The sequence below is a fragment of the Azolla caroliniana genome, unplaced genomic scaffold (genome assembly GCF_043228905.1).
Source record: "Azolla caroliniana isolate FFs.n. ecotype wild unplaced genomic scaffold, voAzoCaro1.0.p SCAF_5, whole genome shotgun sequence".
Taxonomy (NCBI): domain Eukaryota; kingdom Viridiplantae; phylum Streptophyta; class Polypodiopsida; order Salviniales; family Salviniaceae; genus Azolla; species Azolla caroliniana.
The window spans coordinates 2,996,851-3,017,562 of record NW_028230440.1 but is presented as its reverse complement, the minus strand read 5'-3'; the positions used below and the strand labels follow the sequence as shown (position 1 = coordinate 3,017,562).

Sequence of the window (20,712 nt, the reverse complement as noted above, 5' to 3'; positions counted from 1 at the left end):
GTCACCATCTTCACTCCAGCAAGCCCCATCTACCGTCGATGGATCAAGCCTCACATCTCATTCTCATCAGCAGCAACAAAAACAACAAGAGCAACAACAAATTCTTCCTACTGTGCCAAAACCCGCTCCTTCATATCACGTCCTTAATGCTGTCATGGAAAAGAAAGATGATGGACCTGGTCCTAGATGTGGCCATACATTAACAGCGATCTCTGGCCCTGGTGAACCTGGTTCCACTTCTTATGTTGGACCTCGGCTCATCCTCTTCGGTGGTGCAACTGCTCTTGAAGGAAATGCAGGTGCTCAGGCTGGACCACAAACGCCCGGGGGAAGTTCAGGAATAAGTAAGTTTTCGAATAGCTAGTCATAGAAATTTGGCTATTTTATGGATAAGCAAGAATATTTAGTCGGAAGAAAAACGAATATTTTTGTATTGAAGCAATAAATTTTGTCCCTTTGGTCATATAGAACCCTGGCATTCCATTTATCTGTATGGAATATTTTAAATATTTAGCTAGGTAGGGATTTGATGTTTATTATGGATAAGCAAGACTATTTATCTCTAGATAGATAGGACCATTTTTTATTGACAAGAAAAATCTGAATGTTGGTTGCATAGCTCTTTAACATTTTATGGATGGGTAAGAGTTTGTATCTTTAGTAATATAGCTCATTGGTTGCGTTATTGTTAGAGACATAGACTAATGTAAGCATTAGATAAGAATAGAATATAGATCTAGATAGAAAGGAGAGAGAGAAAGAAGGTGCCGATCCACCCAACCACCCCTGAGCGAAGGGATTGAGACGAACTCGAGCCTCGATCAGCGTTCCATACTACCGCCGTGGCATCGAGTCGTACCTGGTGCTGGCGCGCTCGCTACAAGAGTTGACCCACCACAAGACAGAGTCTCGACGTAGTCAACAAGATAATCAAATGAGGGTAGCGAGGGCCTCTTATTTATAGCGATACCCAAGACCCCCAGGCAAGTTCACACTTGGCCTAATGGGTTGTCTCAATCCTGAGGATTAAAAGTATTTCTCCCCTTCTTTACACTCTCGTTTAACCCTCACACTTATCCACGTGTATAGAATACTACGGTAAATTCTCACCATAGGATATTATATGGTCATGCCCGTAACAATTACTCTTTAGCTTTTTTATGGATGAGTAAGATTTTGAGTCTTTAGTAATATGCTATTTGACATTTTTATGGATAAGCATGGGTTCAAGTATTTAATTATGTAGCTCTTTGATGGTTTTGTGGATAACTAAATGTTAGACCTTTGGTTTCATATATCTTTGGCGTTTTCATGCCTAAAGAAGAGTTCAAATCTTTATATGCGTAGCTCTTTGGCATTTCTGTGTTGCTTTCCATAGTTATTATACATAAGTAAGGTGTTTGACATTTATGTGTTGCTTTCTGCAGTTACTACGCATAACTAATGTCTTAAATCGTTAGTTACATAGGTAACAACTTTGCCATTTTTGTGTTGCATTCTTGAGAAGTTATGGACAAGCAAGATTTAAAATTCTTTTAGATACGTAGGTCTTTGCCATTTTCATGGTGCATTCTAGAGAGGTTCAGGTTATGTAAGAACTTTCGTTGCAATGTGTTTGGGCATTGTAATGTTGCATTCTAGTGAGGTTAGGGATAAATAAGATTTAGTTTTTATTTACCTGACCAATGCCTTTTAGTGGCAATTCAGGGATAAGTAAGAGTAAGTATTTGGCTCAATGGCACTTAGTTACATACAGGGTTTGGTATTTTCTTGCTGGCACAAGTAAAATCTGACATCTTTAATTATGTAGCTCTTTGGCATTGTTGTGCTGCATTCTATAGAGATTATGCATAAGTAGACTTAAATTTTTATTTGCATAGCTCTTTGGCATTTTCATGTTGCATTTAGGAAGAGTTATGTATAAATGAAAGTAAATCTTTCTTTACATAACTCTTTGAAAATGCATTTCGAAGAAAAGATTTTTATATTGCTGTTTTCTGGAGACATTATGGATAAATAAGATTTCAAACATTCCTTTGCATACCCCTTGGATTTTTTATGTTGATCTGGAGAAGTCATGGAATGTTTCATTTCGTCAGGATTGGCTGGAGCTACAGCTGATGTACATTGCTATGATGTTCCATCAAACAAATGGACAAGGTAGAACTAGAAATTGATTACTTGGTATCTATTTTGTTTTATATGCAAGTTATGCAAAATTTTTGCACACTTTGAATGAATCCTCTTTGAGAAGACTTGTGCAGTATAGATTCCTGATCAGTTGCAAAAAACATAATTCTAGGATATGGTTATGCTTTTGTTTTTAACATACTTCTCTTATCTCTCTTTCATTTGCTCAGTCACTTCTACATGCACACCTACCTTTGAAAATTCAGTATTTTACAGACACACATGCGTGTTATATATCCCTATTATTGTACATGCAATTATTTATTTACTTGGAGCTGGTTAGAATACTGTCTCTGAATCAGAATAGCACATAAATGACTTCTAGTCCATGAATTCTGCATTAATGCCATTTTGTGGGTTTCGTTGTACATTTGACAGGCTGCATCCTATTGGTGATCCCCCTTCTCCACGTGCTGCTCATGCTGCTACTGCAGTGGGTACAATGGTGGTTATTCAGGCACGTTTGTTTCTTTTCTATGCTCTTAAAATGATGTATTGTATTTATTCGTGAAGGTATATAAACAATTAAAACATTTTCAGGGTGGCATTGGCCCTTCTGGACTATCTACTGAGGACCTTCACGTATTAGATCTCACACAACCCAGACCTAGGTGGCACAGGTATGCTTTGGACTTGCTAAAAGCAGTATAAAAAGAGTAAATTGAAGTTCTTATACTCAACCATAATCATTGGATTAGGGTGGTAGTTCAAGGGCAAGGACCTGGTCCTCGATATGGTCATGTAATGGCACTAGTTGGACAACGGTTTCTGCTAGCTGTTGGTGGAAATGATGGTTGGTTTTACAATCTATTTAGCTAACACCATATTGCATGCTGTGGAACTCTCGTTTTGGTTCTAAGAATATATCCATTCTGCAGGAAAATCTACACTAGCTGATGTCTGGTCCTTAGATACAACAGCCAAACCATATGAATGGAAGAAGTTGGAACCAGAGGGTGAATGCCCTCCTCCTTGCATGTATGATAGTCTTTTTATATTTTTTACTTAGAAAATGCTATTTCAGTTATCAATATTTTACTGGTATGTGGTTCTGTTGGAAAATCTCATCACAGGTATGCAACAGCAAGTGCACGAGGTGACGGTCTCCTTCTACTTTGTGGTGGAAGGGATGCTTCTAATGTGGTAAGTGCTTAGATTGATTGAATCGTTGATCAAAGTGTAGTGTGATGGTATGTATTAGGTTTCATGGTAGAAAGCTAGAGAATTTCTAGAAACTAAGGGTTTCATGAAACAAACGATTGATTGTATTTTGTGGGCACTAATTTTGTCAATTATTCAGTGAAGTTTAATCATTTACTTAGTTCATGAGTCATTTATTTCTGAAATGATTATCCCACATAAGAATTTTTATAATTGCAGGTTTCTAGATGGTCTCTTTTGGTTGACATTTAAAACTTTCATGGTTTCTGTAATGAGAAATTTTGTAAGAAAATCCTGAAAGTTGAGATTATTGGGTATAAAGGTTCAAAAACTCTCAATTTGTACATTTCTAATAGGCCCATTAACACGATAACTCTCTTAACAGCTTCTAAAACATTTTTCGGTCACTTGGACAATCTGGACTGGCTATAGAACCCTAATTTCACGTTCTAATAAAACAATATATTTTTGCCCCTAAAATGAACTCTACATGCATATTTGCCTCTCCTTTGTGTTCTCTACATCTCAACCATGTCCAGCATTAGACACAGGTGGTACCAAAATGAACTTGTTCATCTCTTCCTTTCAGAAAGATTGAATGAAACATTTTTTATAGGCTAGAGTAATTAGTATCAATTATCCTCAAGATTTTAGATACTGTGAAAACATGATGTCTCAAGGTGTGTATATATCACATGTGAGATGCATCCTCTTCCTCCATTAGTTTCTAGTATGTTCTTTTTGGTGATAGAATTTTTTCTCCAGAAACACATATTCTATTGTTGTGCAAATAAAGTATCGTACCGTATAAAATGAGAGCAAATGTCATATTTGGAAATTAATTGGGAAGTTAAATGATTACAAGACAATGGTGTTAAAGAAAATAAAAATCTAGAGATGTCTTTTAGTACAACATCATTGATTGTCACCATCATTCATATGGTATAGAAACAAACAAATTTTATTGTATTTGGACCTAACTCTAAGATAATGCAATATGAGCTTCGAAGGTAAAATGGTAGTCCCAAAATTTTATCAACGAACGTGCTTTTATCGCACCTCCAAATGATAATGCAAATCGTTGCAAACAGAAATCTGTGCAGTATTGTTGCCATCTGATACTTCTCTTTTCTTCTTTGTGAATGATTTATGAGGGTTTCATGCTATATATATTCAATACTGCATTCACAACCCTCATTATTTTAGTTACCATGTCAAGGGTTATTGAGACATGGCTTTATCAAATTTGCAGCCCTTGGCTACTGCATATGGTCTTGCTAAACATCGAGATGGCAGATGGGAGTGGGCTGTTGCACCTGGTATTTCCCCCTCTCCACGATATCAACATGCGTCTGTAAGTGTGTTCTCTTTTGTACACTCCATCTAGTTTGATTGGATCTGTTTTAAGAGATAATATGCAGTTTTGCTGGATAACCTTATTATTTTTATTACTTCATCTAGTCTCAGTATCCTTGAATATTTTTTTTAGACATTTGTGAATGCTCGACTTCATGTTTCTGGCGGGGCTTTGGGGGGTGGCAGGATGGTGGAGGATGGCTCCAGTGTGGCAGGTTAGCCACTCCTGACTGTAGGATTTATTGTTATCTTTAGGTTATAACTTGAGACTGATGAGGATGCTGTGTTGGATTAATGCAGTACTGGACACGGCTGCTGGTGCTTGGTTGGATCGAACAGGAGTGGTAACAAGTCCCCGCACAGGAAGATATAGTGCCGATTCTCCTGGGGGAGAGGCATCAGCGGAATTGACTAGACGCTGTAGGCATACTACTGCATCTGTTGGAAATTCAATATACATATATGGTGGGCTAAGAGCTGGTGAGTGGATGTTGAAAACTTGAACAGTGTCTCTGAATACCTCTCCATTCCTGTGTGTGTTTGTCTTTCATTTGAGCTGGAAGTGCCAGGTTCGACATTGCAAGTTCTTTATTATCTTTCAACTATACTATATAATGCAAATAAATACACAAATAGCGAGTCATATGAAATCTGGACTGTTGTTCATGGACCATCTAGTAAACAAGAAACCAGAGAACGCTTCATAAGCAATGGAATGTGCCTGACGTGATTGCATACCACCGCTTGGGTGGAAGACATCTTGAAGATTGCAAAGATGTAAATAGCCAAGAAGGTCTTTCAATGGGCTTATTCTATTCTCTCTCTCTCTCTCTCCCACATTTGGTATGCTGTAATGAAAATAGCCATTGTTGATGTGCTGAAATGCAATAATGGTGTGATCCAACATGATATCATGAAACTGGATGACAAAAGAACATATATCACCTTTGCAAAGCCTCATCGATGGAAGATAGCCAACTACTAGGCCCACATTTTACATGTCACATGATGGTATCGCCAAATCCTGTTATATGGATATGCATCCATCTCATGTGTTTTGTATTGTGGTGGTGGATATCAGTTAGAGATTGAGGCAGGCAAACATGCGCATGGACCTATTGAATAATGGATTTGCCAATTATGTCCTGGGGATTGGAAATCTTACGAGCATTATGATTGCCACTGTACTAGTTTAATTAAACAAGAGGGAGATATCACTGCCTACACAAACGAGGCTTCAATGCACTTTGCAAGGTAATGGAATATGTACAACAATGCTTGGGATTGTTCTAGCTGGAAATCAAAGGACATATAGGGGATTGAAATACACTAATACACCCACAAAAACTTATCAACAAAGAACAAAGGACAACACCAACAGGATCTTGATCATATCATTTAAAATGGGTTATAATAGATTGGGCAAATTAAGGCCATTATCACCTGACACTGAAGGTTGTTCTCTCAATTCGGAGACCTCTCATTCTTGGATCAGCCCATGTTGGAGGTCTTTGAATGGCAAAAATTTCTGCTCATCTAAGTCCAAAATGTTAAGTGCTTAGCTAGAGGCTGCCTAGTAGCGTAGTAGTTTATTTATATTTTTTTTTGTTTGTTCGTGAAAATGAGGCAACACTTTAAGATGTAATCTCTCATTTGTCTGTTAAAAGGCACTAATATAATTTTCTCTCTAAATTGAGGCCTTTCTAGAGAGTTCCATGAACACCATGGGAGTGAAAAAAGGATGCCCTCTATCATCTATTTTATTTGGTCAATCTATTGATCAACTAGAAGGGATTCATCCAAGTAGCCTTAGGGAACTCTGCTTTATAGAACTGGAGTTCAGGGGCTGTATTTTAACAAGCTTATGTAAGAAAAACATCTATTACATCATTTGGGGGTTGGGTAGATTCTAGAAACTGGAAAAGACCAATAGACCATTGATTGCATGGGAAAATTGAATTCTGACCCAGGAAAACATAAAGCAAACATCTTTTCCCTGCTGGGTCAAAGGAATTTGTAAATCATTTACAAGATCACATGTTGAAGGATTTCTGGATGTGCATGTGGAGGAAAGTTAAAGGACAGAAGGCTGAGTCTACTTTTCCCTCAGCCACGTTGGATGCCCTCCACATTTAATGGAGAGCTGCTCATCATAGATCTAAGTTTGAGTATTATTGCAGCTGCATTATACTAAATATTGGAAAAGCAATTGAGGGTGTTACTAAATATTGGAAAAGCAATTGAGGGTGTTACTAAATATTGGAAAAGCAATTGAGGGTGTTTGGCTGCCCAAGCTTATATCTGGATGCCCATCCTAAGAGAATGAGACATGCAATCACATTGATGCGTACACTCATATATTGTGATAATAGAAACTGGGGGTTGGCTGATATATTTAGCAGCAAAGGAGAATGCGATCTATGTTTGCCTCAGTGTATCAGAAACATAAAATCAGGTTATTTTTGAAAGGCTCACATATCAGGACATTTCACATGATTTCTAGGAATTCTTACAAGTCTGTACCTGCTTTCAAGTACTCCTAATAATGACAGAATCATCACTGATGATTCTAGAACTAAATTCATAGAAGATCAAAATAATGAAATTAGGAAACAAGCTTGAATTTTCATCTCAACATTCACTTCTTTCTTTTTGTTACACCATTTTAAGATCCCCATCCCCATCTACATGGTTGGGGATAATGTTGGCACCTATGGACATTAATATATCACAATCCATTTCTCCCTTCAAGGAAGAGGAGTGATATTAATCGAATTAACGTCTCCAAAAGACCAAAATGGCCAGAGAGAGAGAGAGAGCAAGAGGGAGACGAGCTATAATCATGACATCATCTCATCCAACGCTTATGAGCTGAATTTGGAACAACTAATCTAAAAAGCAATTAAAAAGCTACATTGGTTTGAACAAGATTATGAGAATGTTACAATGTATAATTCACAAATGTAATCATGATAGAGTATCCAAAACCACTCATGTGGGCATCATGATTTATTCCAAAAATTTAATGTATTAAAATTTTCTAGTGAGTGATGTAAGGGGATCCCAATAATGAGTGAATCTAGTTAAATTATTTCTGGAGTGCGCTGCATACCTATATTGTTCTCCTTAGATCAGGCAATAGCAATGTGCTGTGCACGTAGTCCATGGCTATCTGGGTACAACCTTGTCACCCTTGTCATTAACAAAAAAGCATGTCAACCTGCTCTGAACACACTTCCCTTGCTTCGGAGATCTTTAGTGGTCCGAGTTGGAGGTTTTTTCGGGCAGAAGTTTTACTCTATTTTAGTTGAGAATCTTAAGGTCTTAGATATGTAGATTCTTTAATACCCAATGTTTAGCTATATTTATTTTGGTTTGTTCTCAAAGACGAGAAAATATTTTAAGGTGTAATCTCTTGTTAGGTCGTATAAGCCATTTTGGTTCCTTAAAGGACGTTAGTATAGCCCACAGTTTAATCTCCCCTTGTATGACCCAATATCTACTGCCGAGGGATCTGTGATTATTGGTTGTGAATTTCAATATGGAAATGCATTGTCCATTTAATTTTCACAGAATCATCCAGTTAGCTCAATTGTAAATAAATCAGGTGATCCAAACTGAAGTAGTGAAGACAATTATTTTGAGATTCTTGTCATGCCAAAACTGTTGTAATGCATCAAGGTGGCACCGGAGTCTCCTTGGTGAGTCTGATATGAGGGTGGCATCATCTCCATATAGTAGGGTGGAGAAACTGTCTCCCATTTCATTCTATGCTTCTCCAAATTATTAGTGTAAAGGCCAAAGAATGTGTTTATAAGTAGAAAAGGACAGCCTTGGAGGTATACACCATGACATTAGTTTACTTTGCATGTTATGTCTCGAGGATATAGCTGAGCTTCCTTGCTATGGCTGTTTATACTATGGTTTGTGCTTCCCCCAGAATTAGGCCACATGGGAATTCTGAAGGATATTTATACAAATCCTGTTTTCTTTAAAAGAAGAACAAAATGGAGAACTTGTTGTGCTCCTATGGTGCTGTAAATCTGACCTTGTTGCACAACATGAACTGTGTTACGTCGTCGATCAAAAGTTTGCTGAAGTCCACAAAGAAGCATTGCCAAAATGTTGACCTCGGTTGAGCATTCATAGAAAAGTATCGTAGCCCAATCTAGAACATGTTATTACTACATAAAGTTTCTTTCATCTTGTTTTTCCTTCCATGATGGCTTGGATTGTGAAGGTGTGGTTCAAGATAAAGTATATTTTTCTGGTCTTTAGCTCTCAGTCTATGTATCTCAGTTCATACCCTATCTCATTATCTAGTGACGTCCCACACAACTTAGTACAATTACATCCAAAGAGTGTTTTCTTTTGCTGAACTTGGCTCAAAGACCCTCACAATTTGACAACAGCAAGCAAATAGCCACATCTTTGGCTTGCTGATGTGGTACAAGTGAGATGCATATGTATGCCTATTCGCAGAACATGTAGTAGGGGTGGGGGATGGAATCCTCAAACATCCTCTGGTTCCTGCCTTGAAGTATATCTCTATTCTAGGTGTCTGAATACTTGTATGGTCTATTCTTATTTCAGATTAGATGGCAGAGTATGATGCATGCATCTGCGAACAATGTGCTATGGGAGATGCTTCTTGGAGTTGGTTATCTCATACAGCAAATTCACATTGATCTGATTAAATAGTGGAAATATCAAGATGAAACTCAACAAAGAATTTGGAGCATGCTTCAGATTTCAACTGCCAAATTCTGAATAATTACTCTAATTCATGCAGCTGTTATAATCTGTATAGTTTCTTGCTATGTTAATGCGTTGAATCACTAAAACATCAATTCCACTCAAAATAAGTAAGTTTGAAACCATTGTGAATTATGAACGTGTCTCATTAACTAGCCCACCGTACAGTCTCAAACTTATGGATGGTGTTGTAAATAATTGACAGATAGATTTATCACAAAACTTAGATATATAGACAGTTTGCACACTAAACTTCTGCATAGGGTTACACTTTTCTATCTGAGTGCATGCACTGATGTTAAGGAAGTGCGAGTTGCTCTGTCAGGATTTTTATGTTCAGGATAAGGTTTTCATGATATGAAAGTTTGAAATTCAAAATCTGGTTTTGACATTCTTCAGGTGTCCTGCTAGACGATTTATTAGTGGCAGAAGATGTAGATGCTGGTGAAACAATTAATCCTGTTCCTATTAGCCCGGGATCAAATGGACGGGTACCATCCGCTACTATGAATGGGGATGAAGACATGCATACAGATAGTACTTTATCATCGGGTCATCAGAGGTGAGATCTGTAATGCAAACAGATGGAAAGAAAAACTCTATGTTAAAAAATGAAGAATTAAAGAATCAAAATTTTACAGGAGACCAAGCAAAGGAGTTGAATCCTTAGTGGAGGCTTCAGCAGCGGAAGCAGAAGCCATTAGCGCAGCCTTGCAAAGAGCTCGACAGAGCAATGGAAAGCTGGACCAGAATGATCAGTTGGCTAGTGAAGCTAGTCAAGTAACATCATCAGATCTCAGCAAGGTTAATACTACTTCCATGGATATGCCTATGGATATTCACATTCATCATAGATCGGTGAGCTGAGTTCTAGGTGTTTGGGATTAGGATTGGATTTTGTCAACTCAATGAAGGCTCATTTTATTATTGGTATGGTTGCAGATGATGGTTAGTTCAGAAACTGGGGGATTGGCTGGTTTAAGGCAGCTATCAATAGATCAATTTGATAATGAGCGCCGTGTAAGCTATGGAACTCCAGACAATGCAAGAAAGCTGTTAGATAGAGTGCATAGTGTACCTAAGAAGGTAAGAGTTTTCCCTAGCAGTGGGTCTACTTACTAGAGGGTACCTGTTGGCATGTGCAAAACATTTTTTCTAATGTGTTGAAATTCAGGTCATTGCGCACTTGCTGAAACCTCGTGGTTGGAGACCGCCAGTTCAGAGACAATTCATCTTGGATTATAATGAAGTCATCGAGTTATGTGAAAGTGCAGAAAGGATTTTTTCTCAAGAATCCAGTGTTCTTCAATTGAGAGCACCAGTTAAGATATTTGGTGACCTTCATGGACAGTTTGGTGATCTCATGCGCTTATTTGATGAGTATGGAGCTCCATCAACTGCTGGAGATATAGCGTAAGTTGTGTAATGAATAGCCATAATTTCAGATTCTGATGTGCAGAATGATATTCCTCACATTTTTATATTCTATTTAGTATGACCTTGGTGCATCTGTTTCTTCCAGGTACATTGACTATCTGTTTTTAGGTGATTATGTAGACCGAGGGCAACATAGCCTTGAAACAATCACACTGCTTTTAGCTCTAAAGGTATTGTACTACATTTAAAGAACAAATAGGAGGGTATCATTTTTTTTCTACATCAATTCTCAGGTAACTTATTGTATTTGAAGGTTGAGTATCCTCACAACGTTCATCTTATAAGAGGGAATCATGAGGCCGCAGATATAAATGCTTTGTTTGGGTTCAGGATAGAGTGTATTGAACGCTTGGTAAGTCTTAATGTGCGATATTGTTGTGTTGTTTTACTTCAAACAAATTCCTTGTATTAATGTCTTTTTAAACAGGGCGAGAGGGAGGGTCTTTATGTTTGGCGACGAATCAATCAGTTGTTTGACTGGTTACCCTTGGCAGCTCTCATTGAAAACAAAATAATCTGCATGCATGGTGGAATTGGGCGCTCTATAAATCATGTTGGACAAATAGAGAATTTGCAACGTCCTATAACTATGGAGGCGGGATCTGTTGTACTCATGGATTTGCTTTGGTATGGTGGAGTTTATTTTAGTTGCTATGTTCATGCTGGCATTGGCTTTGTGTTTTAATTTATTCCACTCTTTTAGGTCTGATCCTACGGAGAATGACAGTGTTGAGGGCTTGCGTCCAAATGCACGAGGTCCAGGCTTGGTCACATTTGGGGTATTTATTTTTACCTGATGGCTGTATCCATGCATATCTCTACTTGAGGCTTTCTATTTTGAGTCTGATCTTTTTTGTTGTTGCATCTCTGTTTATTTTGTAATAATTTATGTGATGAAAGCCTGATCGGGTCTTGGAGTTCTGCAAAAACAATGACCTTCAGCTGATAATCAGAGCACATGAATGTGTAATGGATGGCTTTGAGCGGTTTGCACAAGGTCATTTAATCACATTGTTCTCTGCTACAAATTACTGTGGTATGTTTTGTTAATTTAAATTGCCTTATCTAATTTATTTTATATGCATCTGCATATACAAATGCCGAATTCTCTATTTATGTGTGTATAACCAACTCATGTCTATGTATGGAGGTGTATTCATGACTTCTTTTTTTATACAGGAACGGCAAATAATGCAGGAGCAATTCTAGTTCTAGGTAGAGATCTGATTGTGGTTCCCAAGCTCATCCATCCTTTACCTCCTGCAATCACGTCACGTGAAACATCACCAGATCGCAGTCTGGATGATACATGGATGCAGGTAAAAATTCAAGCATTTCTTAAGCATTGTAAAGAAGCCAAGTCATATATATCACAGTATTCTTAATATAGGGATCATCTTATTGTGTAGGAGCTGAATACCCAGAGGCCACCAACTCCGACACGGGGTCGACCTCAATCCTTAAATGATCGTGGATCTTTAGCATGGATTTAGCCAATGAATGTAAGGATGTGATTTCTGAGTTCTTTACTCTGGTAGAGTTGGATGCATTGGTTGTCTGCCAAAAGAGATGGATCAGATCAGGCATTGTATTCTGAACTCCTATCCACTAATGAGGGCCAGTGAATCCAAGGGCTTTATCATAAATGCAAAACCTCCTCGGTTAAATGGCATGTACATCATGCATCACATTGAAGAGTACACATTGTAATAGTATATTGATGTAGATGTGCTAGCAAAGCATTGATAGATGTTATGGAAGAGGGACTATGCTTTAGCCTGGTTAGCCATCAAAAGGCGAGGTTGTAGTAATTAATTTGACTGTATCATTGCTGTATATGTAGAAAATTATATTCACATAGTGAAACCGAGAGCTGCATAGGTGATTGTGTTGCTTGGCATGACAAAAAATATTATCTTGTGAATGTACAGAACTTTTGTCTCTGGTTAGGGATCCTATGTATTTGCATATACTTTCGTTTATGGTGCATGGGCTGTAGTAACAGTTTTGAGGGAACAGTTTTGTGTAACTGTTGTAACACTTTTTTTCTGCTGTGACCCCCAAAGACATTGAAGGGCTAGATTATTCTTTTTCTATGACCCCCAAAGACAAACAAAATATATATTCTTTTTCTATGAATAACAAGTGTGTCGTGATACATTTCGGTTTCGTTCATACACAATGGTTTATTTTGACTGAGTCATCATTTCATCAGTCGGGGCCTTTCATGATTTTTTCTTGGTATAGTTATTCCACGACTACATATTCTTGTCACAAGGTTTCTTTGGCTTCAGTAAAGTTTTTCGCATTAATGGGCACTCATTGTATTTGTCACAAGGTTTCTCAGGCACATTATGCCTTGCTAAATGTCCTCCACTGTAGTTTAATATATTTAGATATCTGCTTTATACCAATTTATAATGAGTCTAATGTGTATTGTTTGGATGGATAAATTTGTGGTGCCTTCCGTTCTTATTTTTGGAGTGTTTTAAATCTCACCAAGATGGTATTAGACTTCATGCTTTTGAAATTGTTTACCAAAGTGGAACTGTGTAATAGCTATTTACAGATGAGCCAAGTTAGCAATCTGACTTATCAAGATTCGAAACTAACATATCATTTAGAACCCTTTTCATGCTTTAGGCTATTCCTGTTTCACAGCTAAATACTCCTGAGTATTGATTGGGCCTTTGGAAATTAACAATTGGTTTGGCTTGTCTATGAGATATACACAAGATACATGTAGAATCAATTTGGAAGCATCATACTTGCTGACCATTGGAAATTCCATATGCCAAGAATGATTAAACCTCACTAAGATTGATTGATGTAAATGAATTAGGAGATTTAGGGTTTATAAATGTCCGTTGAGGCAAAAACCCCTTCATTGAGCTCTATCAAAGAATGCCATGCTATTTAATGCATACCAGGTGTTTCTCATGTTGAAATGGCTGCTCTTGCTGTCATAGCATTATCCAATATTTATTGTGAGCATTCCTATGAATGGGTCTTGGCATCCTGTCAAATTACAGATCAGAATATTGGAAAGAATTGAATGCTGGAAATTTGAGGTAATAGGAAGGAATCAGAAGGAACTCTTCTGCTAACTGTAGCTTTACAAATTTCCAGTGTGCATGGCACAGTTACCATGACACAAAGTACTGTTTTGAGAAACCTATCTTGGAAGATAATCATGTAGCACAAACAAAATTCGAACAGTTATGTTTATAAAAATTTATATGAAAAAGTTGTGGAATTTGGGGGCTCATGAAAAGCTCAAATAGTCATCCCTGGTTGTTGAGGTTTGTGAAATTGCAATGTTTCTTGGATGAACTGTATGATCAACATGTATGCCAACTGTCAAAGGCAAAGAATTTCTGTTGAAGATTATTGCAGCCAATTGGGATGTTTTCAGTGCCATAAATGAATATTGTGGCTTCTAAAATGCACCTCTATCTAAGCCAAGGCATCATCTTCAATTTTAAAAATTTGGCAGATCCATGCTTTTATTTGACCAAGGCATTATTATTTTTGGTAAGCCAAGGGCATGCTCATTTTTGGTGATTTGCATGGATTATAGCATATTCGTTTTAACTCCTGAGATGAGTAAATTGTATCATCAATAAGAAAAAATCATGAGAACAAATGGGCAATTTTTTTTCTCATAATCAACAAGAAATAAGAAACCTCTCAAAATATTTAAATACATATTGATTATACTTTGATCACAAGGTTCTTCTTCATATACAAGTTCTCACTTCATGATTAATGGAGGTAACAAAAATGTAAAGAGTTCTCAAGAAGATAAAAATAGAAAAGTACCAGTCAAATGCTGAGAAACAGCACATCTATAAAAAAAATTGAGGCATCATATGGAAAATAATCCTCATATGCAGCAGGTTTGGAAGAACTTATTACATGGCATTTTGTACCACTTCATATGCTGATTTTACTTCCTCCCAAGTCAAAAGGCGATCACAAAGATCCTTCAACACTGAAGGAACGAGGTCTACTGGGACTCTAACCTGTTCTTTCGAATCTCTCTCTCTCACAGTGACCGTCTCTTCAGAATCAACAGTAACAGCAAACGGCACACCTATTTCATCAGTTCTAGCATACCTCTTCCCAATAGATGTACCTGTAGTATCGATTTTGCAAGAAAGCCCCACTCTTGTAAGTTGTCTTGAGAGACTAGTGGCAGTTGTTTCATACTCTTTCTTTTGAACCAATGGGAAAACTGTGCATTTTATGGGAGCAACTACTGGTGAGAATTTGAAGACGTTGCATTGCTCTTCACCACTCTTACTTGGCCTAGTGTAGAAACTATGCTCATATAAGCAATATATTATTCTACCAATCCCAAATGATGGCTCAATGACTGAAGGGGTGAATGTTCTTCCAGTCAATTTTTTAACATCTTTTGAAATAGAGACCATATTTTTAGTGATTTGCACCTCCTTATCAAGGGTGCAAACTTTAAACAAAACTTGACCATCTGCATCAAGCTTTGTTTTCATTTCCAAAGCTTCTATTTCTGTCATGGCCTTCACATACCCAATATTGCATCAGTCAATATATTGAAGATAGAGAGAATAAAAAAGATAGATATGAAAGCAGGAAAACTGAAACGGATAATATGAACATAGAATAATTAAGACAGATAAATAAAAAAGATATTTCAAAATGAGACAAACAGTAATTACCTCCAGTGCTTCCTCAACTTTACGAGCATCCCCTTTAAAGAATCTCCCAGTCTCTTTCTTGATAGGTAGAATTGAGAGTTCCTACAAGTATTCAACATAGGCAAAACACATTAGACACAAATTGAGGATAAGTCTGCTTGTACAAATAGAACCAACCTCAACTTCTCTAGGAACGGCAAATTTCTCTCGTGCCACAAGTTCGACCTTACTTTTTTCCTGAATGAAGAATCCACAAGTTATATAAGAAGTCTTTCACTGATGTGGCAGAATCATTTAAGGCATTAATTATACAAAACGAAATGACAACATTACAATGTAGCAAACTAGACCGTTTGACAAAATCCCTAAGCCTAAAACTTTAATATAGTCAGATGAGTTGCAAGAGATTTCCAGAACATGGAGGAACATTAGAAGCAACACAATTAATAGGTAGGATATTTTCGCACTAAGTGCACACATGACCTCTTCAGCTTATATAGGACACCCTCATCATTCACATCTAAGAAGTGATATCCACAATTATTCTGTACTGATCAAGTAATTCATTAGTCTTAATTGCCATAATTATATTTTATCAAATATATGATCCTCCAAAGCATATAAAACTACAGAGAGAACTTACAGTATGAGCTTTTAAATCATATGCAGACCTATCTGCCAGACCCACACATTCAATCCACCCATAGGAGCATTCAATTTCAGCATCCCAGCAATCTGCTGCATAATGAGCCATCTCATTCAACAAATGCTGCCTGAACCGTAGCCTTTCTTTGTCTATACCAAGGATGGAAAGGAATAAATATGTTCTGCCAATAAAATAACCCAGTGTTTCATTGTTGATAATCCCCTGTAAAACAGAAGGTGCTGGTCTTCAGTATTCACGTAGTGCATGGGAATAAATTCAAGGCTCATAAAATTCGTCTATGATGCTTTTGCAGCAGCACTCCAACATGGAGTTCTCAAAAGTGGAAAGAAGTGTATTTTACTGACTAAATTGATGAGAAAACAGCACAATTATTAAACCCATGCCACAATTTAAAACAGCAAAAAAGTATGGAAGCTTGCTGGTACCCATATGATCTAACCTTAATTACCATAGAAGAACTTAAAGGACATAAAATTAGGTAGAAATTGGGCTTAGATATATAATTAATTATTGATTTACATATTTATACTTAAAATGAAATTTGAAAAAGTACAGCTATATTCTAAGTTCTGATATACTAGAATTGATTTACCATCTATTCATTAACTAAGATAGTTATTCATTTAAAAAATAGGTAATAAATTAAGTTGTTTAATGTTACTTTGGCAACTGCATCCCCAAGCCGAGTCAATATCGGTTCCTTGACTTGCATTTGTTGCTCACGTGGAAACAGCAACAATTCTAAATTAGCCACATCTTTAAATTTTGGATGTGCCTTGTCATCTGGGTCAACAAAATGCTCAATTTCAGCTAGCGTAAATTCTCTGACTCTTAACAGACCTTGTCTTGGAGCAATCTGTCAATACAGGTAGATTATAAGTTCTAATTATTACTACTACAAGCATGAATTCAAGCAATACCTATGGACTAGGAATACCTCATTTCTAAATGCTTGCCCAATTTGAGCTGCAGCAAATGGAAGTTTACTACCATTATAGTAGTATAAATCCTTAAAATTAACAAAAATACCCTGAGCTGTTTCTGGCCTCAAATATCTGATAAGAACGAAGTGACATTCATGAATAAAGATAATGGATAAAACTCATATGCTCGTTTCAATTAGTTATCTACATACTTACCATGCTTTTTGTATAAATCTCTATCCAAATAAAAGTGTAGAACATAAACAAACAAAATTCTAACCACTCAAAAAGGGGAAAAGGAAGGATGAAAAATGGCCAGAAAGGAGGAAAGGAAGGATCAAAATGAAGAGATTTAAAATCTGCAAGCATAGGAAAGGACCTCAAACCAAGTTGGGTAAAGCTAATGTCAGCAAGTTTCAGGTGGGAATCTTGAGTATCTATGCTTGTGCCAAAGCAAGCACAGGTTCTAAAGATCTTCACGAAAACAAAAATAATAATGCAATAAATTCTGAAATGCTTTTATATAAAGCATACAAATGTAAGCTAATAGCAGTAGCCTAAAACTCATATATAGGTAATAGCACAACTATGTGAGTGTTGGTTTTGCAGAAATAAAATGAAGAATGCGAAATACAAGCCCCCGGATGAACATGAGCCAATGGCTTCTTTTCACGGAACCATTTCAAAGAATTCAAAGGTCTCACTAGCAAGAATCAATGGCTAATTCCATTTAAGAAGCAATAGAAAATTCTCACTAGCACGCTTAATAGAAAACAAAATCATACCCTTGAAGAAGACCAGTAGGGCCAATTGAGGTAGCAAACATCAGGTTGAATGGAAATGGATCCGAGAGTGCATTCTTTGTGTCAGGGGCAACAATCCCATACTGTTTGAGTTTTGCGCCAAGCTCTTCTGCACTAAGCTCATCAAGTACAGCGAGCACATGTTTCAACTCTTTCCTTTTATCTCCTGACATCAACAGATCTTTCTCCAGGTTTTCCTTGCAATAATCTTTCAGCAAATGGTCAGCTCTGTAGCACTGGCCAGAATTTTCATCCTTTACCATAAGATCAGTAAACCTGTCAACATGGCCTGAAGCTTTCAAGACTGCATGAGGTGTTACACAAGGACAGTCTACTTCCAGCATTCCTTCCTCCAAAACAAAATGCTGCAAAACATTAGGCATAAGCGTGAATATCATCCTTGACTGGTCCAGAGCCATTATAACAAATAACCCGCCCAAAACAAACATTCATCCCGTTTATAATATGAGAGAACAATGAACACGTGCAATTCTGACTATCACTAAAGATGTTCCTAAATATAGTTAATTTGCCTTATTATATAAGAAATAACAAGCAAATTCCTAAAAAAATTCATTGCATTTACAGTGATTGTATCTAAAGTTAAAATTTCATATGGATTCATGTATAAAAGCATGATTTAGGTAGAATCTCGATTGAGACACATACAGCAGTCTTTCATCTGAATTATCACATACAAAAACAATGCAGAACAAATCTTGAAAGATGTAAGAGATTCTCCCTGAACCTTTGATCCAGAATATGATAAACTGAAAAATTGATGGTGATTAGTGTGATTCTACATAAATTGGATTTTGGTCTTCATTAGAGCACACCAAAACAGTATGAAATCAAAACCTTGATTGCAACGGCAAAGATTATATAGGAATATGGATTGCTTGAATCCTGATAATAGTAAAAGAAGCTCTCCTATCTCATCCTCCAAAGCAAAAAGATGCAATTTTCATATCTAGATTTCAATTACCATTTGCCTGAACTTTTACTGCATTAAGAAGGATGGACAGTTGAGAATTTAATTGTCGTTACAGAGGTTCTATCTAACACAAACTTCCACATGGATTATGATACGAGAGAATAGTGCAAAATATTGGAAAGAACATTTACAAAGAGATATTATAGAGTCAGCACGTATTTGGCTTCGTGATAGTTCTCTTCCACATACAGAAAGGTTAGTTGCACATGGATTATCATACTGTGGAATGACGCACAAAAACAAAATTCGATCAAGTTCACCAAGCATGATTGCAAAATAAGTGACTATTCTTCCACAAGTAGACATAGATAATACATACCTGTCTCCAGAAGGCCAAAACGTTTGCTTTCACAGCACAGCCAGGAGGTCCATAGTCGTAGAGTCCTGAGACGCCCCCATAGATCTGGAAAGAAGGGATGATGAAGAGCCTGCTCTCCAGGGTTTTGTTCACGTTCTTGCGGAACGTTTCGGAGCTCAAAACGGGACCATTTCCGGACACGGCAGAGGCGAATTCCTTGGAAGCAGACTGAAGGTCCAGCTTGAGTTGTTGGAGGAGAGAAACGGCAGCTTCAACCTCGCCGTGGCTCGTAAACGAAGATTCAGAAGAAGCTTCCGATTGGATTGATGCAGCTACTGCGGAGTGAGAGGCTTTGAGGGATCGGACCAAGGAGGCTTGGTGATCGATGGCCTCCTGTTTCTCGACCAACGCCAGCCTCATCCTCTCTATCTCGGCTGCCGATGCTCCTGCCATTACTGTGTCCTCTTTCTTCTTCTTCTTCTTCTTACTGCTTCTGCTTCTGCTTCTGCTGCTCGTCTGATATCTCCCGTTTCCTTGTGGCCTGTGGTGGGGGGGATTGAGCTCTTTTTAGGGTTTCCGTATGAATGCGCGCGTTCACGCACAGAAAAAAAATATATGATCTTCATTTGCATTACATACATTATCTCCACTAAATTCTCTTTTTCTGAATTTTGGTCTCCTTTATTTTATTTATGTATTTTGTTTGAAGCCTCCACCCCCCACCTTTTCTTCTATATACATACATAATGGATGAGGGAAGATCGAAATGAAAGAGACTCTTTCACACGAGAGGACCAATTTTTCTATAGCTAATGTTGATCGGTTGAGAGGTTTGTATAGTCGGGGGGAGGGGAGACTGGTTATCCTAGGAACCGGGACAAACACCTATAAACACTTGGGAGGCAACACCATAGTGCCCTGGAACCCTAACCCATATATATATATATATAGGGGACTCACTACCCCCTTCATGTCTTGGCATCTTCAGACATTGTCAAGAACTCTATTGGTAAGGCTACGCTCTCTTCTCCATATCTGTCATTCACCATCTGAGGTATAACATAAGGTAATATTCGGTGGTATGGAACACTTATATGGTAATTTATGTTCCTCTCATGTCCTTCACTCAGAGGTGCTTGGTGTGATTCAACACCCTTGATCTATTTATTATTCTCCTTAATCTCTTATGCTTGATTGGCTTGCCATTAGTATGACCTGTACTAGGTACTACGTGAAGAAATAAAGAAAACCCTTCAAGGGTGGAGAGGGGACACAATTTCACGCGTTCATTATGCAATAATACACTGACCAAGTTTAGGGTTTGGGGGCTTGTCGGAAGAGGCGTATACAAGGGAAGTTAAGTAAAAATCGTTTCATGGGCATCACATTTTGCTTACTTTGTATTATACCAACCAAGTTTTTCACAAAATCCTCAATCAAATATAC

The 20,712-nt window shown here is 37.5% G+C and overlaps 2 protein-coding genes across 3 annotated transcripts; one reads left to right on the top strand and one right to left on the bottom strand.

Moving 5' to 3' along the window:
* The first annotated feature begins 6 nt into the window (after positions 1–6).
* Positions 7–12,842, top strand: LOC147863648 (serine/threonine-protein phosphatase BSL3-like). Of its 2 annotated transcripts, none has more exons than XM_087319367.1 (21): positions 7–344; positions 2,100–2,160; positions 2,569–2,647; positions 2,731–2,810; positions 2,889–2,983; positions 3,069–3,168; positions 3,264–3,333; positions 4,604–4,705; positions 4,841–4,922; positions 5,008–5,187; positions 9,862–10,024; positions 10,104–10,320; positions 10,405–10,548; positions 10,637–10,875; positions 10,985–11,069; positions 11,153–11,251; positions 11,327–11,526; positions 11,603–11,678; positions 11,800–11,935; positions 12,079–12,218; positions 12,309–12,842. In XM_087319367.1, exons 1-21 carry the CDS (start codon positions 155–157, stop codon positions 12,390–12,392), a joined length of 2,622 nt encoding a protein of 873 aa, XP_087175493.1. In that variant the 5' UTR covers positions 7–154; the 3' UTR covers positions 12,393–12,842. The 2 variants fall into 2 exon arrangements, with proteins under 2 accessions (XP_087175493.1, XP_087175492.1); XM_087319366.1 differs by having other exon boundaries at positions 10–344; positions 10,104–10,266.
* Positions 12,843–14,578: 1,736 nt separating this feature from the next.
* LOC147863647 (glycine--tRNA ligase, mitochondrial 1-like) lies at positions 14,579–19,782 on the bottom strand. The gene is made up of 8 exons (XM_087319368.1): positions 19,288–19,782; positions 17,957–18,339; positions 17,186–17,303; positions 16,910–17,104; positions 16,225–16,449; positions 15,759–15,818; positions 15,603–15,683; positions 14,579–15,443 (listed from the first exon to the last, which is right to left on the bottom strand). Exons 1-8 carry the CDS (start codon positions 19,717–19,719, stop codon positions 14,814–14,816), a joined length of 2,124 nt encoding a protein of 707 aa, XP_087175494.1. The 5' UTR covers positions 19,720–19,782; the 3' UTR covers positions 14,579–14,813.
* Between the last annotated feature and the right edge of the window lie 930 nt (positions 19,783–20,712).